General features: G+C 49.1%; 1 protein-coding gene across 2 annotated transcripts; it reads right to left on the minus strand.

Annotated features, from left to right (window-relative positions):
• Positions 1-1,075: 1,075 nt before the first annotated feature.
• Positions 1,076-14,056, minus strand: LOC104048443 (zinc finger protein 616-like). 2 transcript variants are annotated; one of them, XM_064445134.1, is made up of 3 exons: positions 13,702-14,056; positions 9,549-11,762; positions 1,076-8,221 (listed from the first exon to the last, which is right to left on the minus strand). In XM_064445134.1, the coding sequence occupies exon 2, from the start codon at positions 11,424-11,426 to the stop codon at positions 9,549-9,551; it is 1,878 nt and encodes a 625-aa protein (XP_064301204.1). In that variant the 5' UTR covers positions 11,427-11,762; positions 13,702-14,056; the 3' UTR covers positions 1,076-8,221. The 2 variants fall into 2 exon arrangements, with proteins under 2 accessions (XP_064301204.1, XP_064301203.1); XM_064445133.1 differs by lacking the exon at positions 1,076-8,221 and having other exon boundaries at positions 9,548-11,762.
• Between the last annotated feature and the right edge of the window lie 2,578 nt (positions 14,057-16,634).

The raw sequence follows: 16,634 nt of genomic DNA on the forward strand, positions 1-16,634 counted from the left end.
CTTGCTTTCCCCCAACTGGTTTTGCTGGTGGAGCATCCTTCATGTATCCTTGCCTTTGTTTTTCCCATCTGGGGTGTACAGACCCAGGTGGGTTTCTGGAAGCCAGATGGACATGTTCTTGGTTCCCAGCTTTCTCCAGAAGAGTGGGCTGATGCGCAGAGTCAGATGCTTTGCTGCCAAGGAATGAATGTTTCCAGCTACTGTGTTTCCAGCCAGCATATGTTTATTCTTGACTTTATTTAGCTTTGTTAAGATTTTTTTTGGGGGGGAAGCTCTCACTTCTCCTTCCTCATTTCAATTCCTTGTCTGGTTCCTATTTCTAGCATCCCTTTCATGATGTTACTTTCTTCAAACCACCACAATGTAAACCTGCTGGGAAGGACAGGAAATAAAACTGCATTGCAGTGCCAAAGCTGGAAAAAAAGCACATCCAGAGCTCTCATTTATGGAATAAGCGCTTGAATTGCCATAGCTAAAGACAGAGCAGGAACTGGGGTTTGATGTAAAAAGCACCAAACAGAGGTTGATATTGGGACTCCTGTGTTCAGCTCTGAGCCATGGCATTGGGTTATCCCCTCTGCCCCTGCTTCAGTTCATTTCCAAGTTTTCTTTATATATTTACTTTATTTGGAAGGAAAAGCACTTGTTTTACTCCCTCTTTCATTCCTGACCACTACTTTGGTGGAGGCAACCACGGGAGTACAACAGGCTTGGTCACATCCACTACCCTTTCTTATTGTTGCACTCTTAGAAACATGCATGCTTTTATTTCCAACAAAAGCACTTATACCCCTTATTCATTCACCCATTTTAATATAAGCACTTAGGAAATCTGAAGAGCCCTTTATTTAAAGTAGACGTGGATGAGTATGTGGTAGTATCCGATCTGCTGGCAAGCCAAGAGTTTGTTCCAGGTAAAGTTAAAATTTTTTTCAACCTTTTTTCCTGGAAAACAAACACAAATTTAAACAAACCTTTACTTTTACCCAATAATGAAACTTTTTTTTTTTTTTTAGGATAGGATTGACTCCTCCTAAGTGAAAGAAAAACACCACCAACCTACCAAAATATAAACATGCACTTATTTTTTATGTAGGAAGATTGAAAAATTTTCAGAATTTTTTGCTGGCTTTACAATTAGGAGTCCTAATTTTCCCATTTTTTGTCAGCTTGAAGGATTCATGAATTCACAGTAAAGTGAAAAAAACTTCCAGAGGACCAGAAACTTCCTTTACTCCTTTACATTAAATTGCTTCTTGGCCCCTTTCCAGCTTATGGTCAAAGAGTCTGACAGGGTGAATTCAGGCCTTTGACTCCCTGGCTGGGATTCAGCTCAGAGTTAAGATGCTTAAATTAAGCACCTAAATTCAAGTGTCTCCAAATTATACTGATGGAAAGAGGAGACCATAACAGGGGGACAAGTGCTTTAACCCCAGTTTAACTCACCGTGACCTAAGCCGTAATGCTCTGCTGAGGAGCCGGAGCCGTTTCCAGGTAGGCACGCGGCGCTGGGCTGCCAGTGACGCCCCTACACGGCCTGAGCTCAGCAGCAGTCCTTGGCTGCACCCCCTTGCACAGCATCTCTGGTGGAGCCTGACCCGCTCCCGGCGGTGACGCTTCTTTACCAGAATTGAATACTTTTATGCTGCCGGATAAGGGCGTCACAAGGCAGAGCTACACACTGAAGCATGTGGGTATAGAGGTCATATTCAGACTGCACAGAGGTATAACGCTGCCATGGCATGCCTGCTGTCCAAAATTCCCCTGCAGACTGGGGCTAAACCCTGGGAATTGTCTTGCTGAAGGCAGCAGAATGCCTTTTCTCCTCAAACTCGGCATCTGGCTGACCAAGCTGGCATGCAATACTAGCACAGACCTTCACAGCCTTGTGCCACTTTCCATGCTGGGTGCTTGGCAATTAATTTGCGAAAAGCAAGCGGAGTGGAGCTAAGCAACATTAGGCTGTGCATTAGCAGCTGAGCTGCTCTGAGCCCCCAGCATCTGCAAGCAATTTGGTGAGCAGAAAGGGGCCCCCTATGTCGAGCTAAAGATGGATCAGGCTTATTACTTGCATGGAGATGTTAAAATGAAAAATAGACTGCTATTTTCTTTGCTGCAGACTTTTTCCTATATTTAACAGGAAAGTCTTTTGGAGTTAAAAGAAGACCCATTCTGACAGACAACTAATCACAGGGGCTGAAATGCTGAGCCACAGGAAACCTGAGTCAAAGGTTTCCAAAACTATCCAGGAGAAAAGGGCTCAAAGGGAGGCAGACAGTGCTGCAGGAATAGGGCTCCCAGACCACCTGGGCTAGGTGCATCCATGGTACCTGAGAGCATCCCTCTTCCCTGGAACCATAAGATGGGGACATGCCAGAAGGCTGGAAAAGCAAAAGATGAACCTCTACAGGTCCTGCTTGGAACAGGAGTGCCCCATGCTCTGTCCCCCTGGGCTTTAATAGAGAGAAGCAATAAGGAACATCTATAGGGTCTGGAGTAATTTATACCATACTCTGCTTTATGGACAGGAGGAAAGTCTGGAGAGATGAGCTGTGCCCCACTTGTGCCTTTAAGATGCTGCTGCCTGCAGAGTGAGCAAAGGGATGCTGATCTGTGACTTGTTTTCCCATCTTTCCCTTTAATTCCATAGGGATGGTGTGTCTATGTGTGTGTGAGCTAGCCTGATTTTGCGTGGTCTGTCCAAGGAAATTCATCACAAGCTCCTCAGCTTTTGGTCACACCTGAACCCTTAGCTGGGGACAGAGGCAGGAATGTAAGGGGCTGGTTAGGGGTTTTTGCAATTAAAGATCATCTTGTAACAATGACTACACAAGGGCTTATGCTCAGGAAACAAGCTCTCCTGATTTATCTTTCCTTCCTGCACTTCAGCTCTTGTGCACAGATACAGGCAGAGAGGCTTACAGGTGCTTTTGGGAATGCTGTGGTATCTGTGTGCCCACGCAGCCCCCCGCTCTCCTGCTGCTTCCTTGAGACAGCCCCACACAACCTGACTCTGTGTCTAGGAGCGGTGAGGGCTGGTTGCTCCCCAAGGCGTGGGGAGCCATGGGGAACCTCATGCAGACAGTGCCCGTGGGCTGCACTCTCTCGGGGCTGGACGTAGCAGTCACAAGCTCCCTTTGGGGTTGGTCAGGGACATTAAGGCTTACTGGTGCCCTCAGGACCCTGATGCTCAGCCTAGTAAAACAACAGCAGGCGGTGCTTTGCAGAGCAGAGCAAGAACCCAGGAAGGTGCAGGAACAACCACAAGCTCATTCCTCCTTCAGCCCACCATGAGCAGCAAATGGAGTCATCAGTTGCATCACCCAACATGGGGCTTTGATGTAATCTGAAGTCATTGATAATAAATTAACTTAATACGAACAGGTGAAGCTGTAAGTGAGGTTTGATCTGACCCTAACACCTTCCTGCAGGGAAACCAGGTTTTCATGGTGTTTCCCAGGCTCTGTGTCTCTCCTTCATGTTGTTAGATCTGATGCACAACTCATTTTGCCATCTGTCAGAGGCTTTACAGTCGCCTCTTCCATACCTCACATTTCCCCTCCTCTCTCTGCTCTTCAACCTACCCCAAGCTAGTTAAAATTATTATAAATTAACTTGATTGAAGTAACACATTCTTTGTCACAAGGGGTTTTTTTTTCTGTTTCTTTGCCTGTCCAACTCTGATGGGGAAGTTTTGGGCCCTGGAATACTGCCTGGATAAGCCTGTGCCCTTGGCTATGCACAACGCACCACAGCTCATCTGTGCAGCAGAAGACTCTAAGTAATCTCTGCCTGCAGCCCTAGGGCAACACTTTGAGCGGTGACTAGGAGTAACTAGTTTTCAGGGCTGCTTAGCTTGTAGTTCACATGATCAACATATAGTTGCGTAAGTCCTTTCTCACCAAAGAGAGCTCACATCAGTGCTGTTCCCAGCCCTCCTGCAGGGACTCATTTTCTGTTCTGCAGACATGTCTAAGGGCGAGGGGACTTCAGCACAGGTTTAATGATGGCTTATTCTTGCCTAACTTCAAAACCCTGTTGCTCCCCCAGCAGAAGCTGTCCTCTACATTGAGACCCTCACTGTTCAGTCTGTTTTGTTCCTCAGAGGCTGATACACATGTAGAAATGAGAACAGTCTGTATCTTATTCCACTTGCAAAGCATCTTCTCCTATTTTTCAGATGATGAAAAAGGAGAAAATCCTGGACTTGGTAGGGAAGGATCTCCAGATCTCTGCTTCCTACTTCTGCCTTCAGTCTGCAGTGACTTGGAGGAGGTTGGTGTCCTTGAAAGAGCAGCTTGCCAGGGAAGAAGGCAGACAGAAGCAGAAGAGACAGAAATCAGCTTGGGGTGGGAAAAAAGAGTGAGCAGTGGGGCAGCAGTCCTTTTACAAAGGATAGCAACGGGCTGTAATCACGGCCCGTGCGATTGGCAGAGAGCCACAGGCCAGCACTGCCCACCTCACCTACCCCATTGCAGGGGCTGCTTTTGTTTTCTGGCTAACACTGACTTTAGAAAAGGAGATCACAGATTTTTCTATGACCTTATCCAGAAAATCTGCAGGTGGGGACTAGTCAGAAGCTTTGGTCCTTTGATGGAGGTGTCTCACCTTTGTTTTGTTCCAGCATAAGAAATCACTTTCAAGGGAGAAACCGTGCTTTGGGTCAGGAGATGGAGGCAGTCGCTCCAGGTGTGCCTGGGCTACAGCCAATTCAGCTTGACAACCTGGTCCTGTGTGATGCTACCTGGTCGCATCACTTTGGCTCTGGATGGGATGAGAGTTAGCTAAGGTGGTGGTGGGAAGTAAATACTCATTCCCTGTGGAGGCTGCTAGTTGAAAGTGACCAAATAAAGCACGTGTAGAAGTACGTGATACTGAGTGTCCTGTTGCCCACTCAGTTTTCACCCTGGTCTTTTTTGACTCCTCATTCCCCATCTGTGGGGACACCAGGCTCCCTGCAGCCTGGGATTCTCAAAGAAGTTCTCATGGGAACTGTCACGTTCTCAAAGGGCAAGTAAACATCCCAAGGCACTTATGTTGGAACAGATATTTGCTCTGACGCCAAAGACCCTCTCATTCCCACCATACGAGAGCATGCTGAACGTCAATCAGCTCCAGACGTCCCATTGAAGCACAAAATACGCACTCTTGCTCAAGTGCTCCCCAACACAGCCTGTCTCCATCTCTCCTCTAGACAGGCTATGCTGAATGCTGGAGACAGAACTGATGCTGAGAAGATACACACAGATAGTCAATGAGTCAACAAGGTGATCCAAAAAGGTCCCACAGCCAAATTCCTCCTGAAATCCACAGAAACAATTTGCATGTCTAGAAATAGGAAAGCAAGTGACTCAAGACAAGCCCTACCTGACCCACTGTGTAAGACCAGAAGACTTCTTTTTTAAAAGTCATCAGAGCTTGGATGTCTCTTAATTAACATAATTTTTACTTTGATTTAACTCCATTGGTTTCAGCTTGACCATGCTGAATTTACTGTATAGACCTGAAAGCAAAATCAGACCTTGTGGGCATTCTTTTCACTTGGTGACTGAAACTGCTCAGTGAATGCTTGCAGATGTGGTTTTCTGCATAAAATCCATGCAGTGGAGAATGGGGCAATGATTTGGACTTTAAGCATTTTATTATTATCTGGGGACCCTTCTAATGGGTTTAGGGAGAAAAGGATGAAGGCTGTTTCGCTACTGGGGGGTGAGGATTTGGCTTTGATCAATCCCCAGATAAATCAATTTTTTCTCATGGAGCTAGGATTATTCCATGGTCCTGATCCAAACCCAAAACAACTGTCAGCAGCAGACACCAGAGCTGGCATCCCAAACTATCTGCAAGGTGTCTCTTTAGAGGTGTCCTTGAGAAAGTCATAGTGAAATGCCCCAGGCAGACCTTGGTGGCACCCAAGGAAGTCTCCCTTTGCACTTCATGCAAAGGCCGGACACCAAGAGTGGAGTTTATACACCTCATGGGTAAAAAGACCCATATTTAGGGCATCATTTCTGTTTCTCACACCACGGTGTCTGCTGTAATTTGAGATGCTCTTCCTGCCTCCAGTTGCTCATCCAGAAAGGTCACGGCCTCCCATAAGGCCTGTGTCTTTCTAGTCCTGTGCAGACACCTTAGGGCACTTCACACAGTGCCTATGTATGGGTCACTGACGGCAGCCCTGGGGTCAGTATGTGGAGGTATGAGCTCTCGGCGTAGTTGGACAGCTGGTCAACGCAATCAGCAGAGCACAGAAGGGTCTTCGCTGGCAGCATCCATTTTGTTACCACTGGTATGCATCTTTCTCTGGCATTGTTCACCTGCTGCAGTGTGGGTAGAATGCAGTGTGGTTCTCTCAGTAACAACTTAGGAGAAAAAAAAAAAAGAAAAACCAGAAAAGAGTCTCACTTGTTTTCCTTTTTTCTTTAAACACTTACTTTATTGAGGAGGTATTGCAGTCTATCAGCTTTGATTTTCCCCAGAAGCTGGGACATCCACACTGGCCATGGTCAACAATGGAAGATCCAGTGACGTCCAGGAAAGCTACTGACATAGGCTCAGTGCCCTCTCTATGTGCAGGGACACAGTAACACAACTGGCAAACCTCTCATACCAGTTCCTCTTCTTGGTAACAATCTCCAGGGCCCTATGCTACGCTAATGAAAAGGAAATAAATGGTAGCCATCTGGTGATTACTTTCTCCTCACCAGAGGGCTCTGCTGTACCTCTGCCCCTCAGTAAGCCTAATGGAGGCTGTTTTGCTTCTCTAGTTTGGCTCAGCCATATTCTTCCCAAGGAACATAGTTTCCCAGTCCTGCAGTGAAGTATACTACCCACCATTTGGCCCAGACCCATTTTTCTAATAAGGGTGTCCCTTAGACTCCCCTAGGACATCCTAAACTTGTTGTTTTCCTCTATATATCTGCCTTTTCTGTCCCAGAAATGCATCTCCACCAAGTTAGAAGGATTTGAGGGGAAGCTTCATATCGATCAATTTGACTACAACATATAGGTGAGAGGACAGAGGTAGGCTCCTTCAGAGGCTGTCAGAGCTTGCTTTGCTGTTTGAAATCACGTCCTGGGCCTGATTATATCAAAGGCTGAGTGTCAGGGACTAGAAACTTGTCTCAACGTGGTTGGCAGGCAAGTTTCACTACTAAAGCCTGATCACTACGGCAGCTGAGCGGAACAGTTTAATCACCAAGGCCAACCCGGCAGGAACGTGCGCCCTGTTATCTCTGAGTACTCGTCCTCTGCGCGTACGCCCGGGCCCAAGGCCGACTGGCAACATATGGGGGGTTGCTCGTACCCTCTAGAACTTTCAAGCACCCTCTAGCGACAGTACTGGGCACACGCCCCACCGCCGAGTGGCAGGCAGGGGTGCGCAGAACAGCTACTGACTATGCAAGGGAGCAACTTTATAAAAGGGGAAACCAGCAGAGACGACGGGAGTGTGTTCTGGAACATCCCCCCTTCCACTGCCTTCAAAGATGCATCAGATGCCCAGACTCCCCCCTGTGCCCAGACTGGACGGACTGCCACAGATCCATGGTGATAGCTATCGCAACAGTCCCACTCCCTCCCTCTCTCCCTCTCATTCTCTTTTTCACCATTTTTTTTTCTCCCTTCCTTTGCTTTTCTCTCCTGACCCTATTTCTGGCCAAATAAAGTGACTTGGCACTTGACTCCATTTTGAGTCTTAATTCTGTTTCTGAGAATGTAAAAGGAACCTAGTCACGATAACACATTGGAGTTAATCAGAAGTTAAGCCCAGCCGCCCCCAACCTCCCAGAATTATCTGAGGTCGGTTGGAAAGCAAGGGGGTTTAACCTCTGCCAAACTGTTCAACCCACAGTGGATCGTGACACTGAGGGAGTCTAAACACCAAAATTACACTGTGCTTTTGGGGTTTGGCAGCTGTACTCAGTGTTGGGCTTGAGCCACTGCGTCAAAACACCTCACCCCAATGGTGTCCAAGTAGCTGGTAAAGGCAAAGCTCAAGTACAATTTGTCCTGTTCCCTTCCTTTCCTCCATGCCTCAGTTTCCCTGCTCTAGAGCAGGCAATGCAGACAGCCAGCAGCTTGGGTCTGAAGCATCACAGCGGGTAACTTCCCAGAGTCATACTTCACGACTTTCAGATGGTTCCGAGAGGATGCCATCTGCAACATGTCCTGGGAGAAGGAAGTGGTGTGTTCCTTGGAGGTGGGGAGGGGGCTTCTTTTCCTGCACAAAACCAGAGAGGTAGAGCTACTATTTCACCATGGAACATTTTTCTACTTGCCTCTTGGACTCTATATATTAAAGCAACACAACAAACCCTAATATCTGTCTTTGCTCTGCAGTGCCCAGGTGGCCACGTAGCACTGCTGCAGAAATCATGGGCAGTGACTCAGGGGATTGTGGATTCCCTCCACATCTCCACTTCACTAGGGTCTTTCAAGACACAAAGATCCATCTGACCAGGGAACACTCAAGCAAAATCCTCAGTAGTGGGCAATGAAGACTGCTGAACTGTCCATGTTTTTGAGTAGCTGCACAGTTCCCTTTACACCAGGGAGGGGAAGGGAAAACATCCCAACCGGGAAACAAGTTCCAGTTCTGTAGTCCATAAAGTCTGAAGACTTTTTCTACTATTCCTGCTGCTCAGTTTGAATTCCCTAAATATATGCCGAATAAAGTCAATATCCTACCAAGAGCTTCACAGTAACAGGGAAGCAGATGGCTGAGAACCAGCACCAGTGCCGGCTCAAGCCTCTGGGACTTGTGGTGGCAAAGCCACCTGCTCATCAGAGATATAAAAGTTGATGCTAAGAAAAGCCATTCTCATTTACAGCCACTCGGTGGGGTTGTGGGGGCACAAACCAAAATACAATCTGGAGGCCTCTGGGCTAGCTTTGGAAAAACAGTCACTGATTTTGCATAACTCAGTTTTAGGGACCTGTCTTAGGCCAACCTGGGAGCCTGGTTTGGAGGATTCAAGGCTTAAAACCCTGGTCTGGCTGGCAGTAGTTTCTCCCAAATCTGTACCACCCAGCTGACAAGGATCCATCGGCCCAGTAGGATCAAGGTATGGATCAGAGCTACAAGAGGGAGAAGAAGAGATCTGGCCCTTGCTTTAAATCCTTGCCTAGATGGGAGAGGTTCCCTTCAGCTTTCTCAGAAAAAGTAATAAAAATAAATCCTACCTGGTCCTCCTGGCTATATATTGGCCACACAAGACAATTCTGAAATCCACAACTTTGGCAGCCTTTAGAGGCACAAGCATACCATTATGAAGGGTGCCAAGCTCTTATCTCGCCATCTCCAAGTGCTCTGAGGAGGCTTGGCTCTCCAGCCCCATCCCACAGCTGTGAGCCGGTGGTACCCAAGGGTTGTCCTCAGAAAAGCTGCAGAGGACTGGTTTCCAGCACTGCTCTGCCCCCTCAACCTCACTGTCCCCTGAGGCTGACCTCCCCACCCCCAGGTACTGCATATATAAGGCGAGCAGAGTTTGCCTCCATCCCTCCTCCTCCCCAAAAGGCTTTCCCCCAGGGGCAGACACCAGACCCACTCAGCTCTCCTCTTCACTCTTCATGGGCGCCAGTGCTCTCTGTTCAGTGTGGTGGGGTCCACTGCCGGTCCTTGTGGCCTCCCCTTGTTTTGCGCAGGGAGCAGTTCCTTCCCGTGCATGGATCTTCTGGTGCCTCCTCAGGTACTTCTTCAGCCGGTAGCGCTTCCCACAGACCCCACACTTGTAAGCCCCACCTCGGGAGTGGAGCAGCTGGTGTTTAATCAGGTGGCGCTTCTGGGGGAAGCATTTCCCACACTTGGTGCACTTGCAAGGCCCCATGCGGACGTGGATTGTTTGGTGACGGAAGAGGTTGGCCTTCTGGTTGAAGGTCTTCTCGCACTCAGGGCACTGGTAGGGCTCCTCCTTGGTGTGGATCCTCTGGTGCCGAACCAGATTTGACCGCTGGGTGAAGCTCTTCCCGCATTCGGTGCATTTGAAGGGCTCGCTCATGTGGACTCGCTGGTGGCGGATCAGCTTGCGGTTCATGCGGAAACTCTCCCCGCACTCACTGCACTTGTACGGTCCCTCGCTTGTGTGAATCTTCCTGTGCCTGGTCAGGTTGGATTTCTGATTGAAACTCTTCCCGCACTCGGGACAGGGGAATATGCGTTCACCCTTGGGACCTCCTTTTGTTGAGGGATCTTTCTTGGACATGGGTTTCTCCCGGTTCTCCACCATCCCCTTTATGGTGGGCTGATAGCATTTCATCTGCTTTCTCTTCGGGCTCTGGCTCTCCTGCTGGTTGGCCTCCACACGAGGTTCCTCTTTAATTTGGATCCTCTGGCTAGCACTGAGGTTTGGCTTCTGCCCATGATACATCCCAAATTCAGTGCTTTCCTGTGGTTCTTCCTTCACATGGAGCACCTGGTTACTGAATTCCCATTCATGCTGCCCATCAGCATCTTCTTCCTTTTTAAGCTGTCTCCCCTGTAAAGCCATCAGTGGGATCTTTGGATCAAAAAGCTTTCCATAGTCTGGGTTTTCTGGTGGCTCTTCCTTGATGTAAAGCTTCTGGCAGGCTATTGCAGTAATGTTTGCCGTGTCATCAGTGGGTGCGTCTGATTCCTCCTTAATCTGTATTTTCCAAGGAGGGCTTTTTGGATTAGATGGGTTTCTAGGTGTGCTACACCCCTGGGCTACAACTCCTTCGTGAGTCATATTCTCCAACGTATTCTCCTCTGACCTGAAGGCAAAATCAGGCTCCTCTTTAATTTGGATGACTTGGAGAGACACGCCATTGATGTGTCCCTCAAGCGGCTTTTGCTTAACATGGTTCCTCTGGTGGACATTGAAATACCGTTTGGTGCTCAAGCTCTTCCCACACTCCGTACAAATGAAAGGCCCCCCGCGGAGATGTATCTTCTGGTGGGCCAGCAGTGTGGCACTTTGCCCAAAGCACCTACCGCAGTCAGGACATTTGAAAGGCTTCTCCCTCTTGTGGGTCTCCCTGTGGGCAGTGAGGGTCCCCTTTTTCACAAAGCTCTTCCCACACTCAGTGCAGGCGAATGGCCTTTTCTCGGTGTGTGTCCGCATGTGGATATTGAAGTAGATCTTTGTGCTCAGGCTCTTGCCGCAGCGGGTGCAGAGGTAAGGACCACCCTTGGCGTGTGTCTTCTGGTGGGCGGCCAGGCATATCTCCAGGCGGAAACAGCGCCCGCACTCCCCACAGCAGAAGGGCCTCTCTCCTGTGTGGATGCTCTGGTGGGTTGTAAGGTGGCCCCGGGTGGTGAAGCGCCTCCCACACTCCCCACAAGTGAAGAGCTCCTCTGCTGTGTGGATCCGCTGGTGTCTCTTCAGGTTTCCCTTCTTGCTGAAGGATTTGCCACACTCCTGACATGGGTGTGTCTTTAGCACCATGCGCTTAACCAAGTCCCTCATGGCAGCAGCGCCCTGCACCCAGCGGTGCGTGATGGGGCTGCCAAGCAGCCAGCAGGCACAAAAAAGCCAGAATGTTATGAGGATGGACTGTCTGGGAGGATGCAAAAACCATCAGGACACGCTCATCAAAGTGTACTTTAATGGATGCACTTTATTCCCTGTAGGGGAAAGGGTGCTGCTGCTGTAAGCCAGGCCAACAAGTAGTCTGTGGTCTTCCTCATTTCTCAGCCTCCTTCCACCTCAGCTTGCAGATGCAATGCTTGTAACTCCATCTCCTGCCTCCCCTGATCCCCTGGAGATGCTTTCCTGGCATTTCTGGAGACTTGGATTGCCAGACTAAAAAAATAAAGGGAGAATTATTAAGGCATTATTTCTCCTCCACCTCTGGTGTTTGCTATGTAAACACAACGGACGGCACCTCGGCTGCTCCATGGCGGACTGAACCTGAGACCTTTGAAGCCCCAGGCTCAGCTGGGCTGCAGCAGAGAGCAGGAAGAAGCTAATGTCCCCTGACAATGGGGGAGCTGTGATGCACTTGCTGCTGCAGTGACGCTGGGGTTTTGTTTCTACTATTGCTGCGCTAGTGATTTACTCTCAGAATATTCCCCTGACCTCTGACCAAGATGTATAAGTAAATAAGTTAATTAATTAATGCACTTTGAAGCAATATTTGTAATAAGTCCCATTTTTTGAGGAGTGACTGCGCAGCAACCAAAATCCCCAAAACATAGAAGAAAACCAAACTGGGCACCATTTGCAGCCTGAGGTGTGCTGCTTTGTACTGGCAGACAACCATGCACAGAAGACAGGTCAATGGTGTCCTCAGTGGGCAGCTGGAGAGGTGAGACATGGAAACCTTAAGTGACTTTGTCTTGTCCAAGCAGGTTCAACTGACAGCAGGGTCTGGGTCCTGTGTATTTCCATTAGAAAAAGAATATCAGGGCCAACAGAGATGTGAGCAACATCTCCTAGCAAGACTCTGAACTGCAGCAGGGAAAAGAGCTAGAAAGACTGAGGGGAGGAAGACAGTGGTGCTGGAGATGACTGTCAGCAAGACTATACGTGGCTGGGCAGTCTTTTACTGATGGTACTGACGGCTGAAGGTGCTGCTGCCAAAATCACCAGTTATGGGGCAGGCTGCCAGAAAGAACATGGGTTGTCAGTGAAATCTGTCCCTGGATGGCTGGGTCGGTGGGAAGGCTGTGGCTGAGAAGATGAGTCCCTGGGGAGCCTGTCACCAAGGGGTAGGGGGCTGGGGAGGGAGAACACCATGGATCAGGGGACAGGCAATGGGAGATATAGAGTACAAACCTCCAAGCACAATTGCGATGCAGAATTTGCAGCTACATGATCCTCAGAGGAGAGAGGTCAGAGTGGTAAATGCAGTGGGCATTTACCACTTTGGATTTAGTTGTGCCGCTCATGTTTTCCCTTCAGCTAACCCATCTGGGTCCCACTGATGCTGGTAAGAGCCACCACTGAAGCACAACGGTGCTCCTGTCCAAGCTGAATTCTCCATGCTGGTACAAAGGAACCACAGGAAAACAAAAACAGAAATAAAAACAAAAAAACCAGCTACCTGCAAAATTATACTGAGCCAGGAGAGACAAAATAGACTCACTTGGAGCAGGAATTGTGTTTATTGCTTGCTAGTGGAGGAGAGACTCCGAGGGGCCCAGGCCCCCCTCCCTAGGTGTGGGAGCAGCTATGTGACATCTACAACAGGTTTTGATTCATCAGACAAAGCCTCAGCAGCAGCCAGGCTGGAAAGAGGTCTCAGCAAAGTTCATTAGTGTATTTTTCCCAAGGAAGTTCATTAACCCCCTGAGCGGGTAGCAGATTTAGCCTCCCACCACCGAGGACCCTCCTGTCACGTCTGGCTGATGCTCAGGGGACGTGCTCAGCCGCAGCTACAGGTGGAGCGGGTGCCGGGCTCGCGGCGGTGTCCACGGCGCCTCTCCTTGTCATGGATGCTCACACCCGTCCCTCAGAGGAAACACCTCACCAGCAGCAGCATTTCAATTGCCTCTGGATTTTGCCAAAAAGCAATAAGATCAGGGTAAAAGAAGACATTCCTGTCTACTTTCTTCCCTTTTTTTTTTTTCCTTCCCCATTATCCAGATCGTACAGATCCAAATCCTACCTTTACTTCCAGCTCTGCAATCCCCCAGGCTCAGGGTTTGAACCAAGGACAGAATCAGATTCCAGGGAGTTGCTTCATCTTTTATTTGGGCTACCTGGACAAATGAAAGGCGGTTGGCTGAAAGCATCTTACCTGAGCAGGCCATCAATCTCTGGCTGGCATTTCTCTCCTCCGGGGAAGTCTCAGTGGCACAACAGTGCTTTCGACTTGGCTGCAAGTTGTGTTGCAGCCGCAGCTGGGCTGACCTAAAGGAAGTCTGTGGCCGGTGCAGTGAGAGCTACCGGAGGAAGGGTGAAGCGAAACAAAGACAAAGAGCAAAGGTTGAAGGAGCAGGGGGAGGACAGGGGAGATGCTCTCGACTCGCACTGCTGGGAGGGATTTTCATGCCGCCACCAAGGTGTCAGCAGGAGCATGGGGAGGGAGAGGAGGAGAATTTCTCCCTGATGTGCCTTTCTTCTGCACCGCTATGTTGGTGGGAAGCTGGAAGGGTCCCTGGCTCGCACTGCCTTCTGGGAATTGTAGTTCTTCCCAGCAGCTCTGGTCCCCCCATCCTGCCCTCTCCCCCCTCTGGCAGCCAGTGGGTCACGATCAGGCCATTTCTCTTTTGCCCCAGCTGAGAGTGTTTGGTGTTTTTTTTGTTGTTGTTGTTGTGAAAACAACCCACAGTGCTGCAAGCCTCCTTCTTCCTTCCCAGGCTGATTGTCTGGGACTTGCTCCAGGAAGTGTCAGGAGAGGAAAGATGCCTTTCAGGGAGTATTTCTGTGTCCCTAGCAGCTTGCAATCCCCCTGCGGGGAGGTAGAAACAGAGGCTGGTGCCTAGTTACCAGCAAAGGATCCCTTTTAATGTTCAATGAAAGCACAAAAGGAACGTGCAGATTTGACAAGGGTGGATATTGAGGCATATGGACTTCATTTAGCAGAGTGATGAGCACTGCCTGAGCAGGAACTCAGAGAAGGTGCCCAGACCTTCCCGGGTCTGCCCTGCACAATGAGGCTTAGAGACTCAGCAGGAAGCTCTAGCCCAGGATGCTTCTTTGGGAAGGATTTAGGAGCATGTGCATGATGAAAAGCTGCTTCAGCATGACTCTTCCCTGGGGCTGTCCTGTGTCTCTGAGGTTGGACAATAACACTCATTCCTGCATAAGCCAGCACCTCCAATCCTGTCCTAAATACGACACAAGGCTGCAAACATGCTATTCTCCTCCTCTTTGGTTCAGGGAAACTGAGGCAGGAGATGGTGAGGTGCTCACAGAAGGAATTTCAAGGTTACAGGGTCCATGGAATTCAGGTCTAGGCTACACACTGTATGTGCCCCGGATAAAGTCTGCTTTATACCCCAGTACAAACCAGCAGCATGAGCTAGCAAACCAGAATGAAGGTGTGCCTACATTCCAGCTTGTATCCCAGTCCAGTGAAGGAAGTCATACAAACCTAACCATCTTTATACCAGCACTTGCACAGCAGAAGATACACAAGCCTCACTCAGTTTGCTTTACTGAAGGTGTTGTGCTTTGATGCATGAAAGTGCCACAGGAGCTCCTGGACAGACAGGAGACCATGGTGTTAGGCCACAGTAGACCCCATGTACGCTGAGGTGAGATTCCTCATGTGCAGGACTCCTCAGGCAACATGCTCTGCCTTTTCCATCCTTCCTGTTTCCTTAATACCTCCCCACAGATCCTGGGTACCAACCCTTCGGATGGTGCCAGTCAGCAGCTCCATCAGCTGGTCCCATCTTGGCGTGTGGCACCACGGAGGGACAGAGGCTGAGACAGGACCTGGGGAAGCTGCGGGGACCATTTGTGTGACTCTTTTGCTGCCAGAGAGATCTGGAGGAAGGGGCCAGGATCGTGCTGTTCCAGCTCTGTCAGTGTCCATTCATCCACCTGGGCACAATTTACCTTATTCTAAAGTGGACGCCTCTAGCAGGGTGGATGACTTGTGCCCTCAGAGCTCCTATTTCTCACCACTGACATCTGCATTTTCCCAGGTGAGTTCCCCCACAGCTCACCCTCTCCTTCAAACAGACCAGATCTGCCTGCTGTCCCCTCAGGCTCATACAAAGCCCCAGAGTCCAAGAAAAGAAGAGATCAAATATGCCTTGGTATGACCCCAAATTTTTTCTCATGCAGTCAAAAATAGACTCAGAATGGTGCACGCTCATCCCCAAAAGGGCTTCATAGACAAAGTTGTCAGGGCAGGGCTAGGCTATGTCCAAAAATGTCTCTTCCTAAGCCCAGTTTGGAAGTGGTGACCTCCTGGTCTGACCAGAGCCTCTGCTGTCCCAGATAAACCCACTTTGGAAGTGAAGCTGTGCCATCGGCTGCAGTGATTCTGTCTCTGCAACGAACCACTAGGTGCCAGTGAAAGCTCTGCCCGGCCTGCTCTCGCTTAGAAAATCTCACACTTTGGGCAACTTGATTTCCTTTAATTACAATTTTTAAAAGGTAATCTTTCACTTTTGATCTAATAAGGCCTCCTTGCGTTTGGGTAGTGTGTATAAATATACGTGTGAATGTGTCCTGTGTATCTCTTCTTCCTCTGTTTCTCAAATATATGTATATATTTACCTTTGTTTGCTATTATTTAGATTAGATCCTCCCAATATCTCCCCAGACCAGGATCTCACCCCCAAGTTCCTTTCCTCATGCCCCTTCCTATCAAACGCGGCAGGTCCCCAGACACTTCACCTGCCAAATCCTCTAACCACCGCATCGCGACCTGATGTCCTGACTCAGACAGTCGGTCCAGGAAACATACAGGTGCTGGCATGACCAAAAGGCAAGACATAGGCCCAGCTTATCCAGCTATGGGAGCAACAGCCTGAAGGAACAGGCCTGCACAGAGCTGGGGAGGGGATCATGGAGCAGAAGCAAGTTAGATAACCAGCTTGCATATGTTTGGTGTTTAGTGGAAAGGTGAAATGAATGAAACTTGTAGATACTGCAGTACTAGGAAAGAAACCCTATGTGGAGAAAGGGTAAAAAATAAATAAAGCTCACCAGCAAGCTCTATGCTGCACTTCCCAGGTGTAGAGAACAGTATAAGACTGAAACAATCTCACA

Source organism: Phalacrocorax carbo, chromosome 2 (genome assembly GCF_963921805.1).
Source record: "Phalacrocorax carbo chromosome 2, bPhaCar2.1, whole genome shotgun sequence".
NCBI classification, from domain to species: domain Eukaryota; kingdom Metazoa; phylum Chordata; class Aves; order Suliformes; family Phalacrocoracidae; genus Phalacrocorax; species Phalacrocorax carbo.